The 23,053-nt window shown below is 53.7% G+C and overlaps 7 protein-coding genes across 7 annotated transcripts; 3 read left to right on the top strand and 4 right to left on the bottom strand.

Moving 5' to 3' along the window:
• Nucleotides 1–1,506: 1,506 nt before the first annotated feature.
• C8Q71DRAFT_861825 (P-loop containing nucleoside triphosphate hydrolase protein) lies at nucleotides 1,507–3,921 on the bottom strand (the record flags this gene model as incomplete). The annotated part of the gene is made up of 6 exons (XM_047927952.1): nucleotides 1,507–1,577; nucleotides 1,636–2,145; nucleotides 2,208–2,688; nucleotides 2,749–3,408; nucleotides 3,466–3,549; nucleotides 3,601–3,921. The coding sequence occupies 6 exons, from the start codon at nucleotides 3,919–3,921 to the stop codon at nucleotides 1,507–1,509; spliced, it is 2,127 nt and encodes a 708-aa protein (XP_047774590.1).
• A 99-nt stretch (nucleotides 3,922–4,020) lies between these two features.
• On the top strand, nucleotides 4,021–7,932 carry C8Q71DRAFT_782651 (uncharacterized protein). The gene is made up of 7 exons (XM_047924940.1): nucleotides 4,021–4,379; nucleotides 4,445–4,615; nucleotides 4,679–5,216; nucleotides 5,288–5,612; nucleotides 5,666–7,091; nucleotides 7,145–7,244; nucleotides 7,313–7,932. The coding sequence occupies exons 2-7, from the start codon at nucleotides 4,509–4,511 to the stop codon at nucleotides 7,883–7,885; spliced, it is 3,069 nt and encodes a 1,022-aa protein (XP_047774591.1). The 5' UTR covers nucleotides 4,021–4,379; nucleotides 4,445–4,508; the 3' UTR covers nucleotides 7,886–7,932.
• Nucleotides 7,933–10,550: 2,618 nt separating this feature from the next.
• C8Q71DRAFT_726942 (endo-1,4-beta-D-glucanase) lies at nucleotides 10,551–11,727 on the top strand (the record flags this gene model as incomplete). Its single annotated transcript, XM_047921808.1, has 9 exons — nucleotides 10,551–10,680; nucleotides 10,737–10,844; nucleotides 10,894–10,934; nucleotides 10,988–11,067; nucleotides 11,125–11,187; nucleotides 11,245–11,271; nucleotides 11,327–11,484; nucleotides 11,543–11,580; nucleotides 11,638–11,727. The coding sequence occupies 9 exons, from the start codon at nucleotides 10,551–10,553 to the stop codon at nucleotides 11,725–11,727; spliced, it is 735 nt and encodes a 244-aa protein (XP_047774592.1).
• Nucleotides 11,728–12,204: 477 nt separating this feature from the next.
• Nucleotides 12,205–13,382, bottom strand: C8Q71DRAFT_861828 (uncharacterized protein; the record flags this gene model as incomplete). The annotated part of the gene is made up of 5 exons (XM_047927953.1): nucleotides 12,205–12,405; nucleotides 12,458–12,654; nucleotides 12,708–12,927; nucleotides 12,985–13,029; nucleotides 13,080–13,382. 5 exons carry the CDS (start codon nucleotides 13,380–13,382, stop codon nucleotides 12,205–12,207), a joined length of 966 nt encoding a protein of 321 aa, XP_047774593.1.
• A 1,089-nt stretch (nucleotides 13,383–14,471) lies between these two features.
• On the bottom strand, nucleotides 14,472–16,360 carry C8Q71DRAFT_782682 (uncharacterized protein). Its single transcript, XM_047924941.1, has 7 exons — nucleotides 15,681–16,360; nucleotides 15,581–15,625; nucleotides 15,306–15,525; nucleotides 15,052–15,254; nucleotides 14,720–14,997; nucleotides 14,581–14,667; nucleotides 14,472–14,525 (listed from the first exon to the last, which is right to left on the bottom strand). Exons 1-6 carry the CDS (start codon nucleotides 15,981–15,983, stop codon nucleotides 14,616–14,618), a joined length of 1,101 nt encoding a protein of 366 aa, XP_047774594.1. The 5' UTR covers nucleotides 15,984–16,360; the 3' UTR covers nucleotides 14,472–14,525; nucleotides 14,581–14,615.
• Nucleotides 16,361–18,617: 2,257 nt separating this feature from the next.
• C8Q71DRAFT_304916 (aldehyde dehydrogenase) lies at nucleotides 18,618–21,145 on the top strand. Its single transcript, XM_047917685.1, has 13 exons — nucleotides 18,618–18,702; nucleotides 18,752–18,915; nucleotides 18,971–19,163; nucleotides 19,234–19,383; nucleotides 19,440–19,464; nucleotides 19,526–19,605; nucleotides 19,665–19,760; nucleotides 19,814–20,166; nucleotides 20,216–20,271; nucleotides 20,328–20,387; nucleotides 20,439–20,477; nucleotides 20,536–20,651; nucleotides 20,707–21,145. Exons 1-13 carry the CDS (start codon nucleotides 18,664–18,666, stop codon nucleotides 20,893–20,895), a joined length of 1,560 nt encoding a protein of 519 aa, XP_047774595.1. The 5' UTR covers nucleotides 18,618–18,663; the 3' UTR covers nucleotides 20,896–21,145.
• Nucleotide 21,146: 1 nt separating this feature from the next.
• C8Q71DRAFT_304939 (uncharacterized protein) lies at nucleotides 21,147–22,888 on the bottom strand. Its single transcript, XM_047917686.1, has 3 exons — nucleotides 22,597–22,888; nucleotides 21,664–22,532; nucleotides 21,147–21,604 (listed from the first exon to the last, which is right to left on the bottom strand). Exons 1-3 carry the CDS (start codon nucleotides 22,671–22,673, stop codon nucleotides 21,237–21,239), a joined length of 1,314 nt encoding a protein of 437 aa, XP_047774596.1. The 5' UTR covers nucleotides 22,674–22,888; the 3' UTR covers nucleotides 21,147–21,236.
• Between the last annotated feature and the right edge of the window lie 165 nt (nucleotides 22,889–23,053).

Below are 23,053 nucleotides of genomic sequence, written 5' to 3' on the forward strand. Positions count from 1 at the left end.
TGCATCTTGTGACGGAGTTGGTCCACGTCCTCTTCTGAAATGTCGAACTCATATGGGTTCTCGTTCGGGTCCGTAAAGGGATGGTGTTGGCGGAAGAGCTCGTGCGGTTCCGGGTGTATCGGTAAGGAGTGATAGAGGGTGGTATGTTTGTAACTATCGAGTTTGCACAGGTGGACCCAAGGTATGGGCACGCGAAGGCTCATCCCTTTTTTCCCGCCCGCCAGGCGCATGATTGCCCAGTGGCGGGTGAGGGCGGCTAATTTCGATACACGTGCCGACCCGATCACGTGGTTGGTCGTGCGCAGAGTCGCCAATTGACCTCGTGCCAGTGGGCGCTCTGGTTTCCTGTCCACTATCCAAGTTTCGCCGTCTGCCTCTGTACTGTGTTCTGGCTCTGTCTCCACATAAATTTCGACTGTGATCGCATAGCTGGGCGGTCGAGCAGCAGTATATGGGGAGGGCGATTTAGGAGGCGATATAGGCGTGGAGCTTCTCTGGTCAACGGTGGTCGTGTTGTTCTTTCGAGATCTCCTTGTGGTGGTCTTCAGAGGACGATCCACGGGTGTACGTGGTTTGCGGCCAGCAGAGAAGGTGAGGAACATAGAAGAGACGTGGGCGTTTATATGTGGATCTCCTCTCACCTCGTTATATTTGCAGTTACGGCAATAGAAACGTGACTTGGCAGCTGGGCGTTTCTATGATATCCTATGCTTTAAATTCCGGTCTGGAGGTACGTTTCTAGTCCAGAACTTACTGGTGTGTATTTCTGAGGCATAGCGTGTTCATAATAGGTGGGGAGGAAGTGGCCTATGTACATAGGAGCATGGGGGAGAGATCATAACGCGTAGAGATGGTGATCAATCGCGGTTTATTGGGATAAGATCATTATTTTTACATGCAATTCATGCAATATGATTTTATGTGTTATTTCACTCGATATTCTCTCTCCATTTTGGGGGGGGATCATGTGCTAGTTTCTAGGCATGCGCACGTGGTGGCTAAGCACAGCGTGATTCGACGCGTATCGGTGAGGGAGGGATCATGTGCTAGTGTCTAGGCACCTGCACGTGGCCGCTAAGCGCGGTATGTAGGCTCGTGACCAGCCGTTTCGAACTCCGATGAGCGTTCGAAGAACGGCTGGTACAATCGGTCGCCCTTTGCGGGGGGGTCTTAAGCGCTGCCCGATTTGGGCCCCCGTGAGAATTGACACTTAGTGAAATCGCGCGCATCCTCCTCCTGAGTACACTGTGGACTGAGCACGGCTCGAGTCCGCCTCTATTCTCTGGCGCGACCCACTCGCGTGTACGGTTTCGAATACACTCTGCACTACTATGTACATACAATAACCATAATGTCATGATTTTGAACTCGAAGCACGGTCTGCAAATGAACCAAACGAAGTCCAGAACGATTCGTACGAAGCGGGGCGTAACAGGTGAGAGGGCAGAACACCGACTTGACCGTCTATACCTTGGCTGCTAGTGGCAGTGGACGGCAGCTCCGAGACTACACCAGATGGGGCTGCGCCATCAACTTGAACGTCGCGAGCGCCACGTCGCGCTCGTTTAGTAGCTGATCTGCGCACGACGACCGTAGTTTCATCCGAGTCGGTACGGACACCCATCGGATTCTCACCAGCGTCGCCAGGATCAGCAGTCGACGTGCTGTCGATGTCGGCGCTCACCGCCGTTCGCTTCATTCCAGCCGTTCGAACTGGTTCTGGGAGAGGTGGAGGGCCGGAGTCAGTGGTTACAACAGGTGCGCTCGCTTGTTTCGTTTTCTTCCCCGGCTTGGGCGTGAATTCGATGCTGAGCGCGGTGATGTATGCTATCAGCTCGTCGCCATGTTTGTCCCACCAGAGCCATGAAGGCTTCAGCATTGAGGTGAGTGTTTCTTTCGGCAGGTCCCCCGATGTGACGATGCGTTCGATCAGGCCGTCGTCGAGGATGGCCATGGAGTCGTATAAGCGGCCCGCATGGTCGCGTTCGTACACCGCATCTCTCCACTCGCATAGTTTGACCTGCGCCTCCACGTCTGGGAGACCGCGTGCAATCCGCTTTCCTTTCTGCGCGCGTTGAACCATCCCAGGGCGTGTGCGATCCAGCAGGCTTGGCTCGCAGATGTCGCAACAAGGTCCTGCGGGTGCTGCAGCAATGTGTGCACGTCGTTAGCGCATATTGAAGGCAAGGCTGCAGAACATGACGAACCTGACAGGGGGCTCTCAAACGCGTCCGCCCAAATGCGGCGGCGGCAGCGGACACTCTGCACAAACACCAGAAGTCCCTCGTCAAGCGCCTCAGTGTCCAGTCGAGGCTGTTCGGCGGTAGGCGAATCATCTTTGTGTGAAGTACCTCCACGATTGACACCGTGGGCGTCAGCGTACTGCTTCGGGGCCTTCGCTTGCGGTGCACTGTTGAGATTCTTCTTCTTCCTACCTCTCACCACTGATTTCACCTTTCCTCCCAGTGGTAAGTCCCGTTGCGTCACTGCGTCGGTCTGACCTCGACCAGTCGCAGGCCCGGTGGCGAATGTGAGGTCGATAGAATATGCTGACCGCTCAACGATCAGTACTGCCAATCCGCTCCGACCCCGGCCTCTCGCAACGCGGCCGGCGTGCTGAACGAAGTTCGAGAACGTCGTCGGAAGCTTCCATTGTACGACAATGTCTATATCAGGTATGTCGCATCCCTACGGCAGGTATTTTCTGTAAGGATCAATCTGATGTAAGATGCGAGCTGATAAACGTACCATGCCAGCTGCTTCTGTACAAACAAGTATACGGATGCTACCATCCCGGAATGCGCTCATTGCAGCGGTGCGATATTCGGAGGAAAGGGTAGCATTGAATGGGCGAATCAGGCCTGCAGGCAGTGGGCCTTCGGGTCGGCGGTGCATGGTGCGTGCTTCGAGTCGGTCAGTGAGGAAGTCGATGATTTCCGTCCCTGTATTGATGTTGTCGACATAGATCCACGTCTTTGGGATATCCTCGGGGTGGACGGCTGATGGTGGAATGACAAAATCCAAGTCCTCAAAGGATTTGAGAGGATGCTCGGCGGCGCGAACAACAAGGGCAACGTTTGGGCAATCATTGCCGAAGTTGACAAACCGGCTGCCGCCTTTGGGGAAATGAAGTTTGCTATGGATGTCTCTGCGCACGCGTGCCGTCAGGGTGGCCGTCAAAGCGATGACAGGTGTCCCGCGTGGAAGGAATGCACGGATGACGCCGAGAGAAGCGTATTTCTTGCGGAAATCCGCTCCCCAGTGCGAGACGCAGTGCGCTTCATCAATGACCATGGAGAGTATGTGTCTGGTGAATTTCGAGTTTCGCAGAACCCTGCTCACGAAGGTACGTGACTGTAACATCTCCGGCGAGGCAAGAATTACTTGATATTCAAGGGCGAGAATGCGCTGCAGGGCGGCCAGTCAGTGACCAGTCCCGATAGCCGAACGCACTACGATGCGCACCTTAACGACCATCGGTGAGCATGAGCCGTTTTTGCTGCTGACGGCAACAGCATTGAGACCAAAATGGTCCTTGAACGTCTTGACCTGCAAATGGTAAGTATACCAGCTGTATGTGGATGGCTCTGGCTGACGTACCATCTCATCCTCAAGGGATAGCAATGGCGAGACCATGATGGTCACCTTGCGCATGTCGGTGGGCCATAGGTGCGCACCAGCGACCACGGCCGTCTTGCCGGCACCAGTGGGGGCTTGAATCATCATGTCAACGCCCTCAAGCTGTGCGCGTATTCCTTCCATCTGGAACTCTCGTGCAGGCCATCCATAAGCCTCCTCGAACAAGGTGTGCATCTTGCTGACGTCTTCCGCAGACAACGGGTGCCTTTGGAATCCGCTGGGCCTGTCTGGGCGAGCCGCCACCCAACGGCGACGTGAAGATTTCTTCTGCAGCCGTGCCATGGCTACTGGGGAGGTTTTCGAGAGCTCAAAGGTTACAGGCGGAGAGATGTGGACCAGGAGCTGCAGCAGCGAAGACGTTTGAGTGAAGCGCGCAGCAGCGTAGTCGTACAACGGTGAACTCCACACAATTTATTTGTATCTGTATTGCCTTCGGTACATTACATCCACCCGTCTTTCCTTTGCCATTCCACTGCAATGTTATGGAGTCCCCCCATATTTCTGCAGATGATGCTCCCCTATCGGAGGTTCATGGCCTATTAGTGATGTCTCCACTCCCGCCCTCCTCACCGCTCACTCCCTCGCCTCCGTCACCCGAATGGCCGCCTTCCGTGCTCCCGTCAATTCCGCGCGGAACTGTTCCGAATTCGACTGGCGAAAACAATCCGACAGGCGGGCTGTCATTGCTTGTCGGTCCACACATTGCGGCTGACATTGGAGTCCCAACTGCTTCTCCTATCCCTGTGACGACCAGCGTACTCAGCCCACAGACCCCGGTTCGTTCTCACCAAGGGTACGACGCTCACCTGAGTAGTAGTGGTCCCATCTGGTCATCCCCAATCAATGGGAAGACTCACGAAATTCGGAAAATGCAGCGTCGTGCGAAAGGCTTGAAGCAACGCAATGGTACGTTGCGACAGCAGCGAGAGGATCGCAAACATAGGCACGGCCACGATCTTGCTGCTGCAAACACAAGCTATCACTCAGCATTAGCAGCTGCAGCGGCTGACGTTCATGGCCGTGGCGGGGAACGGCTTACCTTTGGCACCGAGTCCAACGCCAGCAGCAGTCGATTGCCTGCAAATGAAGATGGACCGCAAGTGGCAGCTGCATCCCGCCGGCCGCGCGAAGAAGTGCTTGATGAAGTCCTATCCATCCTTAGAGCAGAGGGGTACACCTGGGGCGATCTTGTGCTCTACCTCTCTGACCCAGCATCAAAGAGAGGCGATGAGCGGTACGAGGGCATGTTCGACATTCCGGGACGCATCGAACAAGTGCTTACCTATTGGACGTCGTCGCGCAACAGCCCTACAGGTCGTCAAGCGGTGCATGTGTGGGCTTTGGACTATGTCGAGAAAGCCATCCGGCGAGAAGGAACTCGGGCCACCAAAGACGGTGTCCTGCAGTCGCGGAAAATGGTGGTGGATGACGGATTCCTGTCAAGATTCAATCTGTCCAAGATCTACGACCGCCTCACCGCCCTGTGTCCCATCATGACTAGCCTGTTGAGGGAGTTCTCAACCACAGCTCGACAGCGGAGGTTGCGCACCAATACTTCCGCACATCGCAATGATCTGGTATGGATTTCTTTGATCGGTGCCAGCCTTCAGAACAACTCGGAGCTAATGTCATACCTTTGTACTACTAGCGTGTTGGTACTGCTCTGATGGGTCTCCTAGCTGAGCGCAGTCAGCAGAACAGTTACGGGCGGCACGTACTTGGCCTGTACCTCTATGCGACAGGCGCGCAGCGCCAGTGTATCAGCATTCTCTCGCATCTGGGCATATGCAGCAGCTATACTGCCATCGCAGGGACGCCAGGTTCAAGAACCGCTGCCATGTTGAAGTCGCAGGTGAACGGTGCCGAGGACAGCTCAGATGAAGAGTCAGAGAAAGCTGAGGGTTCAGACTCCGGTTCCGAGTCAGAGTCGTCATCTGAATCCAGTTCTGACAACAGTACAAGCAGCGGCGAAGGTCAGTTCAGTCTCCCATGATCTTCTTTCCATCGTCTTATCATGAGCAAGCAGTTGAAGGAGCGCGGAGCATGCCAGTGGTACCACAGCTACAGAGTGTTCGGGATCCCGACGGCATAGACGAGGAAGAACCCGATGAAGGCATTCAAGGCAGCGACATCAGCCTTGCCGCAGAACTCAAGCGACTAGGCGCAGGCCTCCTCCGGCGTTTATCTGAGGCCTGTCGCTGGAAAACGCGTGCATTAGCCCTTGCTCAGGAACTCGCCCATGTTTACGACAACATCAACTGGATCCTGCGTGCGGCTGAGCAGACTGTGGGCCACAAGGATTCTATCGAAAACGGCACCTGCGCAACAGTCTTCCCACTCCATGATGCCCCGCGTACTGCCATGCGCACAACCGATTTCCTTCACGCCTTCGAGACGGCTCCTCCTCTCTCACTAGACGACATTCTCCTGGATCCAACCGAGATGCAGACTTTCAACAAGATGCTTGAACACGCTGTTCTGCGCATCATAGTATCGAACGGTGGTCCTGCATTCGCCCGTTTCACACCCGACGTCGATGAAAGCCTCGTCTCTACCTCAGAATGCATCGTGCTTCGCAAGACAGAAGTATATCCGCTCCGAGCGATGAACATTGAGGAGGCCAGCATCAAGGGCAATGCAGAGGTCATGGAGGCAATGTTCCGTGAGCTCGGTCACGATCTAGAGTCCACTGCCTTCACCGAAACAGTCAAGCTCGTCTTCGGAGACCAGCTCTCGGTTGCCCGTCTTCGAGCCGTCATCAGCAATCGCGCTGGTCACGACTCGCTCTCTCAATCCATGCTTTTCGCGGCGTTTGCCCCCGGTTTCTTTCACTATCAGATGGCAGCAACATACGGGTTCCTCGAGACTCACTGGGGCAACCCTCATCTCGGCCACCATGATCCCGCGTGCCTCTCGTGGCATAATACGGTGCTCGATCGTAAGCCGTTCCTTCTGACCAACCGCCCACCATATCGCGTTGCGCGAGACCTCATCTTCCATTCCTTGTACGGTCGCCTGATTCATTGCCTCGAGCTTGTCACTGGCTGCGATAGCCTTGACGAATACGCGGAGAATGTTACATTCGAAGACTTGCAGGCGCACGTCACAGAACTTGTATCCCGGTTTGTCAGCGCGAGCGTCGTGTCCCAGCTCCGCAGCGCACGCACGCGAGAACTCCTGACAGTACAACGGGACAATACCTCGGACCCTGATGCGCAACCTCATGTTCCGCGCCAAGGTGACATGGTCTTCGAGAATGCCAGCCTCTTCCTTCGAGACGCGCTCATCCTCCGAGAGTTCGCTGACGCAATCAAGGCTGGAGACTCAGGCCGGATCGTCATTGTGCTCAAGGTATTGGCACTCAGCTACCGAGGGAGTGGCCGAACGAAGTACGCTCAGGAGGCTCTGCACGTCATACACAATCTGACGCATGTGTGGCCGAAACCGTTACGGTACGTGTCCCAACTCAATACCGTCACTGCTTGCAGTCACTGATGTGGTGCAGCGCGATCATACTGAACAATTGGCTCGTCAATACAACGGGGAAACCTAATCATTGGTATCCCGTTGATCTACTACAAGAGCATAACATTTTCTGGACGAAGGTACGTCTCTTCCGATGCGGCCGTCCCGAAAGTTGACCCACTGAAATATTTCGGTGCACGCATAACAGACAATCTACAACGCGCAGGGCAGCGGAGCCTCATGGGACTGGCTGGAGATGATCTCCCCCTGTATCAACTCCCTGCGACACCTTGTGACATCAATGAACGATGCCTTAGGATCGCGCCTAGGTACCACGCACGCCGCACCCGACCTCCGACGCGACATCGAAGAACTTCGACGATCACTCACAGATGCTAATGTCTACAAGGTGACACCGGGACGCACTATTGACGGCGACAAGGCTGTCGTGCCCAATGTCATCACAAGCGGGGTGACGCAGCTTGCGGGACCGCTCAGGGAATACAACGCGATGTTCGCCCGGATGAAGAAACGCCGTCGACGAACATCGCCTCTAGTGGGCGGCGCGAACAGCGCTTCTGCTGCGCGGGTCCATTCGACAAGTGGCGGTTCGGCCGCGGTACACGCTGATGCTGATGAAGACATGATAGACGTGGAGGAGATGTCGGATTGCGAGGATGGGGAGGACGAGGAGGAGGTGGATGACACGGAACACTGGCTAGAGCACGAACAATTTTTCACATTGGATGAAGAGGGCGACGTAGACCCGTATCTTGACTAATTCACGAGATGTACTGCAACCAATGATGAGTTATGCATGACCGAAAACGCGCACTTACATCGGGCCTCCCAAGTGCCAGTGCGCGAAACGCGCGATTTCACTAAGTGTCAATTCTCACGGGGGCCCAAATGCGGCAGTGCCTTGGGTACCCCCGCAAAGGGCGACCGATTGTCCCAGCCGTTAGAATGCTGCTCGCCCTTCAAACTCCGCCAACGAGCACGTGCATTCTAACGGCAGGTCACGAGCCTACGCGGTATGATTCAACGAGGATCAGATAGGAAGGGGTCATGTGCTGGTGTCGAGGTACTGGCACGTGACAACTGGGCACAGCGTGATTCGGCAAGGGTCGGCTGGGATCCGTCGTCAAGGTGCTGCGGTGTTGCTATGCCTGATCGTCGCCATCAACAGTGAGCACTGAGGACTAAAGTGTCCTATTAGCCTGCTTATTATCGTCGGGTCCTTCGTTTTGACAGGTACTGGGTGGCGTTTAGTAGGTATAGTGGTCGCAACACTTGGGTGTGTCTCGGTCGAAAAGTTATCTTTAGGACTTTTTAGCATCGGGTGTCTCGAGCTGTTGTCAACGAACGTTGAGTACTGTCAAGTTATACTGTAGGGTGTTCGAGGCCCATCAGGGATATCATTCGATATAGCTATACAGAAGGCAGCTTATCGTCGGTGTATGGGCAACGTCGACGTTCGGGCCAGTTCAACGACTGTTTCGGCAAAACTGCCTGCCCGTGATCCTGAGTCCAGAGACAATCAGGTATCATTTTTGTGCAGTTGGCTTCACCTCTTGCGAGGTTACTAGTCCCCTGGACCACGTAGAGGTCTGCACTGGACTCGTCGACGACGAGCCCACCCCCGAGCGCTCACTACTGTCAGCGCTGCCAACACCATGACTGGATCGTCAATGGGAGCTGTGGCGCTGCTCTCATCTCATTCCACTAAATGGACTATGTCCTAGACTGAACTATACGGGCCGTTCAGTTCAAGTAACACCTCTCCAGAATCCACACGCGACACGCAACCTCACGGCCAGGGGCACTAGAGGAGTCGTGCATGTCGCAGCACCGTGTCAGCACGCACCTTCAGCACATGCAGACTCAGTACTCAAGCTATCATACAAGAGTTGAAGTCGACGAATTGTTTTCGATTCCCTCGGAGTCATGTTAAACAAGTGAGCCTCAAAGTCTTTTGTATGTCGCGAATGTTTGTCATTTTACCAGCCACTCATACTCACGCCGCACGTCGCTTGGTCCAGACTCCAAGCGGCCTAGATTAGAATGGCTCTTGCGCCTCCGCCGAAGGATCCAAAACGTTCATCTATCTTGTATGAACGTCGCTCCTATTGCCGTGGCTAGATACCGCGCGATTTTGTCAGCATTTGATGCTGATCATTGCTATGCGTCATATTTGAGCCTTTAGGCTACGAACGGATGCACAACTTAGTAAAGAACAGGATCCGGATCGAGGGTACGCGTATAAGCTTTCTTCCTTACTAATTGACATGTGTAGAATGGACCCGAGGAGGAGGATGCTTGCTAGCCACGGGCGAGACCAGTTGTCTGGTGTGGCAATGTCGACTGGCCACCGTTCGTCGAAAAGACCCTCCTGGATGCAGCGCCTCGTATGTAGTAGAGGGGCAGCATTGAATGTCAGTCGTTCTCACTGCGTACTTCAACGGAAGCTCAGAGCTCATACAGTCCAGTACTTCGGCATACCTTCGCGAAGCCTAGCACTGTGCATGTTCTCCTGGTCTGAATGCAATTATTCAGAGGCCGTGCACGTTCTCCGTCATGAGGACTGCGTGCCATCGAACGTGGTCTAGCACATCAATTTACGTGTGTTCTGCAGTGGTATCATCGGACTATTCGTCTCGGTAGTAACGCTCCTCCGCAGCGCGTCGTCTGCTCGATGACATCGAAAGGATCGAAAACGAAGACTCCCAGCTTATGATGAAAGCAACGACAATGTCGTTCAATTACTTGTACGAGCTTCTGCGGTCAGGACCGTAGGTATCACCTTGCGCCTCCCGGGCGACAAGCAAACACTACACCGTACCACGGAGCTCGCGATACACACGTGAGTGGCCCTTGACCGCAACACGAGAAACCAAATAAGCTAACCGCTCATGTAGCAGTGAGACACGCGTCATGTTAGAGAGCGGAAATAGACTCGGCGGGCCCGCAAAAGCATCTCCGTATGTCTCGACTCAATTTACCGCCCTTCCATTCCCTCATCATGCCCTCCGAAGTTGATATTCTTGAAGGTACTCGGATATACTTCGGGCTACATTTTACTCATGGCACCGATATAAGGGATGCAAGCTTGTACGGAAGTCTTGCCGCCAATATAGAATCCAATCCGACGATCAACCTTCACATGCCGCCGAGTCCTTCTCCGCACATGGGGTAGGACCGAAGTACTGTCTCCTTGTATTCGTCTGCAACAAGCCCGCCCTGTTCTGGAACTCATCGAGAGCAACTTTGCTTATAGAATTACTGGACACTCCCACCGCTTAGCCCAGCAGTGACTCGCAGGCTGGTCGCATGTCCAAGAACGTGCCTCCGGGAGCACTTTGCGATATGCGGACAGCGGTATATAAAGGAGGACGTACTCGGGGAACACAGTCAGTTCGTCCTCGGGCAACAACTCCTGAACGAAAATGCAGCTTCGTATTCCATTCGTCCTTGCAGCCGTTGCGCTGGGTGCCCGTGCCGCGACTACCTTGACGGGTCAGTACAGTTGCGCCACTTCTGGCAACTACCAGCTCTGCAACGACCAGTGGGGTTCCGGTAAGCACTTACAACACAATTCGGATTCAGTGTCGAAATTTATCACGTCAAATCAGGTGACGGTACCGGCTCGCAGACCTCCACCTTGGAGAGCACCAGCGGCAACAGTATTACCTGGTCGACGAACTACACCTGGGCTGACAACGAGAACGATGTCAAGACCTGTAAGGCCAATACTCTTGGTCCGGATGTCGTCCTGATAGGTTATACTAGATGCCAATGTCGTACCGACGTCCGGCGCCAGCGGCATGACTGTAAGTCAACAGTATATCAGAGTGCTGTGACCAGTCACTGAAGGGCATTGCAGCTCGCGGATATTACTTCTGCTCCGACCACTTACAGTTGGCAGTACACGTCTCAGTCTTCCGGCCTGCGTGCTGATGTCTCGTGAGTACACACAATAAACAGATGTCTGAATGCATAGCCTAGATTTACTCTACTCAGATATGACATCTGGACTGGAACGTCCGCCGGGGACCCCGCTTCTAGCACTTCGAGCTACGAGATGTAAGTGTCAGGTGTGCGTCTGCTAAACTATGGCTCACCTGATATGCCTTCGTCCAGTATGATCTGGCTCTCCGGCGAGGGAGGGTACGTGCGCCCCCGTTCATTGAGAGTACCCCTCACTCACGGGTTTCGCCTGTAGCATTGATCCCGTCGGCTCCCAGATTGACTCCGGCATCACCGTCGCTGGTAACACCTGGAACCTCTGGTCTGGCCCCAACTCCAACTGGCAGACCATCTCCTTTGTCTCTGCCAACGGCAACATCAACGACTTCAGCGCGGACATCAACGACTTTTTCCGTACGTCCGCCTTCATCCTGCGTCCACTCCACCCAATCAATGTATATGCCTTTTGCAGAGTACCTCGAGGAGAACCAAGGTGTCTCTACGTCCCAGGTATGCACCTCAAAAGAGTGCGTTCCCCACCGGATTACATTCATGATCTGTCTATAGGTCCTGCAAGCCATCCAGGCCGGAACCGAGGCATTCACCGGAACCGCGACACTCACCGTTTCCGACTACAGTGTTACCGTCAACACGTAAGAACGGGTGGGAGCTTCGGATAGTCGTGTCTGGGCTGGTTGCTTGTCAATCTCGCCGGAATACTCGTGCGATGGTGTCGCTGTCGTAGTGTCATTCTCCGCTGAATATAACCATCCATACCAAGATACCGGGCCACACGAACGCAACTTTGCACCTTTCCATCCCTCTCAGTGCGGTGCAAATAGATATAGAATAAGTCATGACGCGCGGTACAGGTATCCCAGTACAACATCAGTCCGATAGTGTCAAGCACCGTTCACCCTACAAGGTATCATACAGCGTAAATAGGGATCGTAAGGCGGCAAGGCCGCAAAGGGTTCGTGTCACAGTCGTCAAACAGCTCGTTCTATGCATAATGGAATAATAAATTAATGAACACGGGCCCGCGCAGGCCATCTGGAAGAACGCAACGTCTCTTCAGTAAGCATATTGAGACAGATGATTTGTTGACGCACCAGAGAAATGTACACTCGCCTTTTACACCATCGTCTCAGAGGCATCACTCTCCAAGTGTACTTCGAAGGAGTCGATATCTGAACTCTCCTCCCAAGGCGCCTTGCCAGGAGCCATCGGAGATTTACTCATGGAATCTGCGAAGGCGCGAGTTTGCTCCGTAGAGACTCCTCTCCAGATGCGGATGATGATGAGATCGAAAGTGAACCCCGCGAGCTGCGCGCTCTGTGATCGTGCTTTGTGAGATACAAGTACACATTGATGACGCGCTACTTACGACGTCTGTTACAGGATAGTAGCCATTCGATTGCACCATCTCCATGATGACGCTGATCGCAACAGACAACGTGTACAACAGCGCAGATTCGATGAAGATCCGAATCAAGCCCTTCAGTCTGTCTCGTTTGCGCGAGCGCAGCTTGAAGTACTCGGAGGTCAATTTGCGTGTCTTCCAGAGCGGGTGCACGATCATGCCTAAAATGCACGATATGCCTCAGTCAGACGAGCACAATGACACATGATCGAACCTGTCGTGAGGACGTTCAAGGCGAGTGTTATTGAGAAGTAGGCGTAAAGCCACGGCCGGAGTCCGGTCGCCAGAGGGATCGATGTGTTCAAATGAAGGGTACAGAGATAGAAGACGTCCATGAACGCGCATGCTGCGACACCGAGCCACAGCAAGATTGGGAACGCCACGACGGACCATCGTCGCGCAGAGGGACTGTAGACGACCCAGCAGCGGTATATCTGGTCGACATGGGACATCAATACTGCCTAGACAACCATCGAAGAGCAGTCACTCACCAGGGCAGCGTCAGATATCAGTGCGCACAGACGGGCCCATACGCTCTGCCACAAGTCAGTATGGCGGCTTCAACAGGTAAGATGACCGCACGCACCCGCATGACGTTGACCCAATTAGACAGCTTCTCGAATTCTCCATTTGCGCCGCCAGGGCCGGTATACAGAATGAAAGCGATAATATTGTGGTATAAGTTAAAGGACACGTCAAGTGTCCCGACAATAAAGAGTGCAATGGCGATGGACATCCACGGCCATGATCTCGCTGATTGTGAGGCCTTTGAACGGTGGACCCACGAGTACATGCAGAATGCGAACGTCACCACATGCATCCCGTACGCGATGCTCTCCGCGAACAGGGCGACCAGCTGGGCCTCGGAGATGGGGAAACCAGACACCATCGTAGGTTGCAGCGAGGGGCGGAGGAAAAGAAAGCCACAGATCTCGGCTATGCTCGCAGTATTTGTGCGGACAACGATGCATCACGGCCCTGGGCCGGGCGTCTAGAAGCTGTTACGACATCACTGAACTGTCAGTGAGACAGATTACGATACGGTACCGGCACTGTATGTTTTGTATTGCGGCCAGTGTAGCCGGCTTTCGGCGTAGCTACTAAGCTAGTCCCGCACGACGTATATACCATCATGCATGGCAGGCATGTAAACGATCACCTCACTGCAAGATCTCCCCTGTCAATGTCTATCATGAGGAAGCTTGCCCGGAGGTGTAATCGCTGCCCCTGGGTCCGGACAGCGTCAGTGCCGGAACAATTCACTTACGGTCAGTCCAGACTCCATGGTACATCTTGCGGTCAGTACATGATGGAGTTTAGTATCGCATTTGTAATGTCGTAGAGCGCTGCGATGAGAGTATGAGCTCGAGTACGTTCCGACTCGGGGTCAGACGAGGTGAGTCCGAGTCCGGCAGTACTGTAACTTAGCAGTTGTTCCGTGATGTGTGACTATACTGCCCACACACTGAGACCACTAGATCACTAGTAAATGAAGCACCATTGACGTGCTCCCAAAGATTGATCGGCAAGAGATGCCCGCTTTGGTCATTCTTGTTCATAGCACCGCCGTGCGTATCTCCGGGTGATCCCTTCTCAGGCTATACGTCATGATAAAGCGGCCCGCGCCCGATGTACACTTCAAGTTGAAGCTCGAAGTTGTCAGTGATAGTATAAACGAGAATTCCAACGAGGTAGGCTCACCTGTTTCTTGTGAGAGGCCGAGCTGGGCTTATACCTGGAGTGTCGTGTCCGTTCTCTGCGCTTAAACTCCCCACGCGCCAGCGAATGGGACAGCCTCGTCGAAACAGATAGACAGATGATGCAGGGTAGGGCCATACCCGCAGTAGCTTGATGCAGAACTAGGAACGAATTCGGAGCTGCAGGAAATCGCCGCAATGTTCATCAACTTGCCATCTGGGGTAGACATGGACGGTTCCATGATCACTGGTCACGTCAGTATTAACGACTTGCGGTTGGCTTTCACGAAATGTGCTTTCATTCAGCATTGTAAGTACGGAAATAAATCATGGAACTTGTGTCGCGGTCATTTTGACATGAGAGCCATGCGATGCGATTGATCAACGTACACTGCCCGCAGAAGGGGACCTATTCATGCCCGGGGCTATGTCTTGTCTGAGGACGTGAGTATGTTCGGCATCGACACGCAACGGTTTCTGCAGAAAACCTCAGCCGGGGAGCTCGTTGTAGCATAATCCGTTCATCTACCTCGTTGCTCCTATCCCAAGCCTCCCGGGCGAGTCGACTGCGCCGCCGCCAGACCATGGTAGCATGGGCTCCCGGCTCGTGGCAGTCATGGGCTCCGGATCAGGACTGCTTGCGAGTAAGGAAGGCGGCATGCTACGCCGCAGTGGCTGTCGGTTGTTTCGGTACTGAATGTGCATTGAATGGGTTGTCCGCGCGGTTGACTGTATTTGCTCAGTCGCGACCCCGTTCCATATCCGCGTGAGTACGAGATCGAAGCATATCCCTGCTACTTGCATGCTCTATCATTCCTCCGTCATTGGATGTATAGCGTGATAAGTAGAAACCTCACTTACCACGTCGGCCGCACAGGAGTAGACATTGGACTGCAGGACGTACGTGACAGACATCACGATGATTGTGAGCGTGTAGATGAGCGCAGATTCAATAAGAACCACGACTACGACATTGAAGCCGATGCCACCAGAGGCCCCTTGAGTCGGGGCAAGAAACGGTGCCGTTTGCCTGTGTATGTCCCATAAACGCCACACGGTAAGTCCTAGATGACTGGATGAAATGAATAATGCCAATGACCGTGTCCTATGCTCACCTGTAGTCATAACGTTTTGCACAAGCTGTATGGCGAGGAGGCCGGTCATAAAGGGCCTGCTATATATCATCCGTGGCAAAGTTGTTGATTCTTGGCGAGTCAATAATTCGAAAATAATCATAGCGGCGCAAGTTGTCGAGGCGAACCAAGTGCCTATCGGCACTGAGATAACGATGATTCTCCACTGGGAGAATTTGTATATTAGCCAACAGCGGTATATCTGAAGCTTCCATCAGTATCTGACCACGACTGCTACTGGCACAGACCACCCGCACCAGCGCTGCGTCGGAGAACGCTATGATGAGATAAAAGCACGAGTACTAGCAGAGCACGGTCAACATGACTCAAGAACACAAGAAACAGCCGATTCCTTACTTGTAGCCCGTACACCCAGCTTGACAACCTTTCGAACTCTGCATCGGCCCCATCCGGTCCATGTTGGAAGATGAAGGCCAGGACGTTATGGAAACACAGCAAAGAGACGTGAACGCTACCCAGAATGAAGAGAGAGATAGCCACAAATACCCAAGGCCAATACGTAGCCTTCGAAACAGAACGTCTGGAACGGAGAAAGCAAGTGGAAATACACCCAAGAAACGTCACGAGATGGATACCATAGGCAATACTCTCAGTGAACAGCGCGAGAAGTTCGGACTCAGACACGGAGAGGGAAGGCATGTCGGGCCTAGGTGGGTTAGATGACTATGCCGCATTCTAGCGAACCAGCTCGCACTATAACAGATGAGGAATCATATAATCAGTGACAGCAAGGAATCGATGCATGCCGGGTACTCAGACATCCCTGTACTTCGGCATTCACGGCTTCGTGGGGGTGGCCTGGCACTGGTACATCCATCGACAGTTTTTCAAGCAGCGTTTCACCATAGCCCATGCGCCTGGATGTTCGGCTTCTCGTGACTTGCTGACCATCCAAGCGCGTCCAGTGGATGACATCGAGCCTACGACGTCACATACACGTACAAAGCACACTGTGCACGGTGAGCAGAAGCCATGCTGGACATGGAAATGTGTGATGCGCTCGCTGTCGAGAATGTCTGGAGCGGAGAAGTCCCGGCGAGGTTGATAGAATCATCGGGGATTGAGTCGAAATTAGGACACAGAGAATACACATAGACCACGCAATGACTCACTGAATGACACTTATCCCCCCCCCCCCCCCCATCTCTCGCTGTGAAGACTCTGCGTACTTGCTGGTCACCACATGCCAGTTAACCGGAGACTTTCTCCGCACTCTGCAGAGTATGCATCAAGGCCAGATGCGTACTACGCGGAAGTTCGCTATGCTCCACCGCATTCAAGTTGTGTAACATCGGCATATGTCCTGACAATGTTCCGATTGTCTACACCACATGCTTCGGGAACAAGGCTCCTGTCGCGGTGATTACCATGTATACCCGTTCACATTCACTCTCCTAGACCCGTACCGTAATCAGGTGCTCATACGACCTTAGCTGAGTAATCTGCGCACGTACCAAGCATTCGAGCATTAATTGGCCCCTCGTCCCGTTTCTCAGCAAAGCACCGACTATCGTTGAAGAGCCATGCACTAACATCATGATGTCGACATGACTGTAGAGTGGATAGACGCCCCTACACTTTCGCGCGTTCGCGCGTTCAGTTCAGTATGTCAGGCTGCACCGCCAATCGGATTCCAGGCTCCATATCAGAGTTACAGATACTCACGAATTACTAACAGTGCGTATTTCCTAATCTCCACCGGTACCGGCATCGCCACACTACCTTAGCCTATCAGCGAGAATTTAGTTCCATAGGTCAAACCGAGCGGAGGAGGAGGAGGAGGAGGGGGGTCCATTTAGCCACCGGCCGATAGCGCACGCGCGTCTCGACTTCTTGACGGCGACAGCGCTCACTAGGTACAAGGGGATGGACTAAGAACGGCGTATCGCAAAAGTCCTCAACCAGCTGAGAACAAAAAGAGCTAAGGAGGAGGAGGAGGATCAGAGGAGGACCAATGGATGCCAGTGGCGCTCGCCGCGTGCTTACGTCATCGTACGGTAGAGGCTGCCCGGCTGTTGCCCGGCTGTCCTCCTCCTCCTCCTCGTCAGTGTGTTGGCCGCACTATGCCGCTGCGCCTTCGAGTTCCTTCACGTCGACGATCCCGGCTTCTGGTCGATGTGCAACTACGGGGATCGTCGCAACATAACGCCAACGCGTATTCGGTTCTGACGGCGACAATTGATGCTTCACTGGCATGGCCTACGATTTGGCCCAGGTCGTTCTGACCTCTCAAGTTCGCGTACAGTCAAAGGTCGTCCCCTCTTGTGAAGGATGTGTCGGTCATGTGTATGAAGGGTCGAGGTAGCATTAATGTCACGACTCCAGTCAAGGGCAATCAAGGTCTTCTCCGTCCTTACCCCCGCAATTCCTGAGTGCGTCGCCATTGTTGTCTTGGTATGTTGTCAATTGAATGCGTTCACGCGCTGCGTCTTAATCTTCTGATACGTTGTATCTATTCCTACATTATATTGGCCTGTCACGGCTTAGGCGGCGGGGCACGGATCCGAATGATATGGCTTCGAGACGGTGGAGAGGATATCCTGAGGCACGAAGGTTGAAGGAATTGTCTACGTCTGCTTGGGGAGACTACGGTGGAGGCCCTGTGCCTGATTCAGAGGCATCCGGGTCGCCAGCCACATCCTGCCAGCGGCGAATCACAAAGGCCGATGTGACAACGGAACAGCACTTTCTCATTGCTCGCGCGATTGAACGACGTCCACTGTCCAGTCCGTGAGCGAAATTTCGAGTTTCAGGCCAGCACCGTATTATAATGGATTCGTTCCGTTCACAAGAAGACTCGAAAGCCCCCGTGAAACTCGCCGCAGCATGCGGAGAAGACCACACTCGACGAATTAACTGACACAGACGGTCACATCATCTTTTTCTCAGCACTCGACTGCTCATCAAGAAGTCTTCTAGGCGGCCATGTGTGGTCGGGACATCGTAACATCGGCGTGTCCATACAGTGAGTTCGCATAGCACTCCTGTTCGTTGAGCATAAGATCTACATTGCATGATCGGTCAGAGATGTGACTGTCGATAGCTAGCATGTGGTGCTGTCCTCCTGGACCCACAATTCTCGGAGTGCTCGGGATGTAGAACCGCCGTCATCGGACGTGGCGTCTCTCGCTAACGGGTTTCGTCCTAGCTTCCACGTAATATTCCTTCTGCGGCCCTGATAGAAGCAAACATCCAGATCAACAGTGCGGATCATATTCGATTGCAGCTTGCGGCTAAGCGAGCGGCTTGACACGTACTTAAGGTACGGACCGCCAGCTCCTCTATTCAATCCCCCCTGACGGCCAGAAAACCTTCGACCATGTCGCTCAAATACACCACAGTGGACGACATTCCACAGGTAAGTGTCCCTTTGTATCACTGGTGTCAACTCGCTGACCTTGTGGCAGATTCACCAGGACCTGCGGAGGGCGTTCCGCACGGGCAAGACAAAGTCCATTGCGTTCCGCAAACAGCAGCTCCTGAACCTTTGTTACCTCGTCGAGGACAACTGGGAGCGTATCAAGGATGCTTTCTTCGCTGATCTTGGGCGTCCACGCGAGGAGGCTCAGCTGTACGTGTGGTTTGCGCCGTAGACATTAACTCCGTTCATTCACGTTGTACCGCAGGCTTGAACTCAACGGCACCCTTGGTGAGCTGAAGGAGGCGTACGACAACGTCGAGAAGTGGGCGGCCCCTGAGAAAGCTCCTTTCTCATGGCTTTGGTTCGCCATGTCTCCCACGATCAGAAACGAGTCGAAGGGCGTCGTTCTACTAATCAGCCCCTTCAATTATCCGCTGTACCTCCTTCTTTGCCCACTGGTGCGAGTCGCGTTCCTGCTATCGCCGACTTGTTTCAAAGTAACTCACGGTTTCTGCCTTGTGCGCGCAGGCGGGCGCTATAGCCTCGGGGAACGCGGTGCTGATGAAACCATCGGAGCTTTCTCCGGCAATGGCTGCGCTGCTCACAGAGCTCGTTCCGAGGTATCTCGACCCGGAACTATATCAAGTCGTGAACGGCGGGATACCGGAAACGACTAAGGTAGCCCCTTCACTTTGAATTACATTTACATACTGACTGAGGCACTTCGTTTCCAGATTCTCGAACTCCCATTTGACCATAGTGAGACGATTCACCCATTCACGGCCGATGGTATACTCAATTAGGCCTTATGGTATCGCAGTTCTCTACACGGGTGGAGGCCGTGTCGCGCGAGTCGTTCTCGCTGCCGCAGCGCGGCATCTCACTCCGGTCACGCTTGAGGTAGGCACAACTACGGTGCGGGCAACAGATATAAATACTGACTTTCTAATTATTCTTAGCTTGGTGGCAAATCGCCGTGTGTCATCGACCCGAAGTGCGATGTCAAGACCGCAGCTAAGCGTATCATGTGGGGCAAGCTCGTCAATGCAGGGCAGGTACGTCTGTCAAACGCTCCGCGCATGGTGATAAGATCTCACATGAGCCACAGTTGTGTCTGTCGCCGGACTACGTCCTCGTTCCGGAATGGTTCCAAGAAACCTTCGTCGAGGCGCTGAAAAACGCGTACTACGAGCTCCACCCGATCGACCCGAAGGTGTCCGGTCAGGTCACAAGGATGGTGAATGAAAGCCACGCAGCGCGGGTCAAGGCCCTTATCGACAATACAAAGGGCACGATTGTCTTCGGTGGCGAGGTCGATATGGAGACCAAGTATGCCGCGCCGACGCTGATCAAGGATGTTCGCGGAGACGATTCGTTGATGAGCGAGGAACTGTTTGCACCGTTCCTTCCGGTCGTGCCGGTGAAGGACGTAGATGAAGCTATCGAGTTCATCAATGAACGGTGAGTGATCTCACCTCGTTATGACGCATGCTAAGTCAACTGTCATTAGGGACCACCCACTCAACATCTACGTTTTCACGAATAACTCGGCGTTCAAGGAGAAGGGTTTGTTTTTCTTTTGTCTGATCAATTGCCGTCTTGATTCAAAATGTACGTCTCAGTCTTCAGCAACACTCGCAGCGGTACGGCGGCCGCAAACGATACCATACTGCATGTCATGGGTACGTCCGTCCGTGTTGAGAGCTCACTCCTTTTACAAATATATGTTGCAGCGTATGGCATGCCCTTCGGCGGTGTTGGTGGTAGTGGCAGTGAGTAGAATTGTATCATGATCGTCGTCGTTCCGCTCATGACACCGGCCGTCTTTAGCCGGTTGCACCACGGGCAAGTACATCTTCGACACATTTACGCACAAGCGCTGCACGACAGACTCCCCTGGCTGGTTGGATCCCGCACTGATGGCGGCACGCTACACGCCGTACAACGTAAGTCATGTTACTCCACTCAAGCGTAAACCCACGGATGAAGCTGGTATTGCAGAAGAGTGCGTTCCGACTCCTCAATGCGCTCCTGAAGCCCACGCTTCCTCCGCGTGACGGCAGCATGCCGCTCGCCACGAAGCTGAGCTACGGCGCTGTCATCGCCCTCGCCGGCCTTGCTGCTACTTGGTTGGCATGCACGGGCAAGCTCGATCTGAGACTGCCGTTGCGGTTCTTGAACAGGCTCTAAGAGCCTATACTCCCGTTCTTTGATAGGTTTACATGGTCGGAATTCAGGTTTGTGTAACATATCGCTCGATACGGCTACGGCCGGCACTCTCTTCTTGCTCACGCTCATTTCAAACTGCACTTTCGCTCGGTTACTATCACTCTACTGTTCGTACGCGGCATGGACAGACTTTCACCCAAATAGACTCTAGACATTCGCATGCCCCAATGCAGTTCGTCAAAGCGATATACGTTCGAACAATTCATATATGATGTCCCATACTCGCGGAGTCGCCGCCTGATATCAAAAGGCAAGGGAGCCCTCGGCCATATTGTCCATTGGGATACATAAAGGCGTCTGTGTCACACGAATCTAATCAAACCGCGGACTGCCCAAGGGGCGAGTAAGTTCGACAGAGCAGTCACTACATCCTGGGACTTCCTCCGACATACGTCCACCTCAACCGTATCCAAGTCATCGAAGACAGGGCTGGCCATCACTGCGTGTAACGGGCGCAGGTCTGCAGTGCCGAAAGATCGGACGGTCGCGGTCTTCCAGGATTCCGGGTGGTCGCTGCATTGGAGGACGATCCGCGTCAAATGCGGACTCGCGAGACTGGATAGGGCACGAGTTAATTGGAGTACAGTGTCGATGCCGTCGAGTGAGTGATGTCCAATGTACAGGACGACACTACGTAGAGAGGTGTTGTGATACAGGTCGAGGTGAGCAACTGTTGAACAGTTAAACAGTCCGTTCTTCTGGAGACAATCATGTGCTGAAGGTACATACAATGATCATTCAGGGAGGGGAGCTCTCGGAAGCGGTGCAAGGTCGGCCCCAGTCCTTGGAGGAACTGATTGAGTGCCGTGACATGCTCCTCTGCGACGCGAGTTTCTAAAGTTTCGAGAGATGTGTGAAGAGATGAGACGGTGAACAGCTCGATCAGGGGAATGACGACAGATTTTCCCGAGATGCTGATACGTAGTTGCTTCAGCTGTGAAGGATTGGCACCGCCGTGAAGGAAACGTGTTGGGCTGACGGACTGCCGTGGTCCGGAGTGAGTGATTCGAAAGTTGCCTTCAAAAGCAACCCGGCGGAGTTGTGGGAAACCGCACTGCAAGACTCTGAGCAGTACGCGATGGTCCTCGAGCGCGATGCCACACAGTGTCAAGTCGGTTACGCTCTTGCACGCCCGCAGGGCTGTATAGAATGACTTGTGAAGCGGACAAGGGAGACACTCGCAGAGCGTAAGCTTCTGCAGAGAAGGCATCAATGAAGCCAGGACCACCAATGCAGACTCTAGACCGCGCCCCGGATCGGACATGCATGCGCCGTCCAAGTTGAGCTCCGCAGTGTCCGCAAGGCTGATCCTGACACGCTCGTGCTTGAAGACACATACGGCCATTGAGCTGAACTTGGTCAGTCCATCAATGTAAATCCGCCGATACAGCAGGCCAATGCTATGGGGGTACCAGGCTCGCGACACCATGGCACAGCTTTGGAGGCTATGGGTATCGCAGGAGAGCCGATTTATGACCTCGAAGTGTAATTCCGCGGGGACTCGATCAGCTAGAGTTGGAGGTAGCGGCTGAAGCTCGGTTTCTGGGATCCACTGAACACTACTATGGGAGGACCATCGCCGTACCAACTGTTTGCGCCTGGTCCAAATTATCAGACACTGTTTACATACTATGCCTCTCCGAAGTTCATCACGACACTTACCTCGTCTTGGAATGGCTTGTGATCGACCCATCTCTTCTCCCCGACTTGGACTCTGTTTCGTGTCGAGCATGGGTCATGACTGGAGAGACGTTGCGACGGTGGCAAAGTGGGTGTCGCGCAAGATAGCCTGGAAATCCAGTCGGCTACTCACGCGTCCAGAAGGCAAACGACATCTTGTCAACCCGTCATTTGCATTGCCTTCACACACCGCTGATCTAGGCCTTTAGACCGCTCTGGCGATAACGATTATTGAGTACTTGAGTTGGCACGTCTTGATGAACGATCGATGTCGTACAGGCGGCACAGCTGACACCAGCTTACACACTTCTATCAGACCTTCAGGGAGCTTCAAGGTTTAGCAAGGGAAGCAAGCAGCCAAATTGACAGAACAGCCGGTACTTGCGCGAGTTATCCGACTCAGAGGATCCATGGCGCGACTGACGGGCCACAGGTGCGA

Source organism: Rhodofomes roseus, assembly GCF_022264815.1.
Source record: "Rhodofomes roseus strain CIRM-BRFM 1785 chromosome Unknown C8Q71scaffold_26, whole genome shotgun sequence".
Lineage (NCBI taxonomy): Eukaryota > Fungi > Basidiomycota > Agaricomycetes > Polyporales > Fomitopsidaceae > Rhodofomes > Rhodofomes roseus.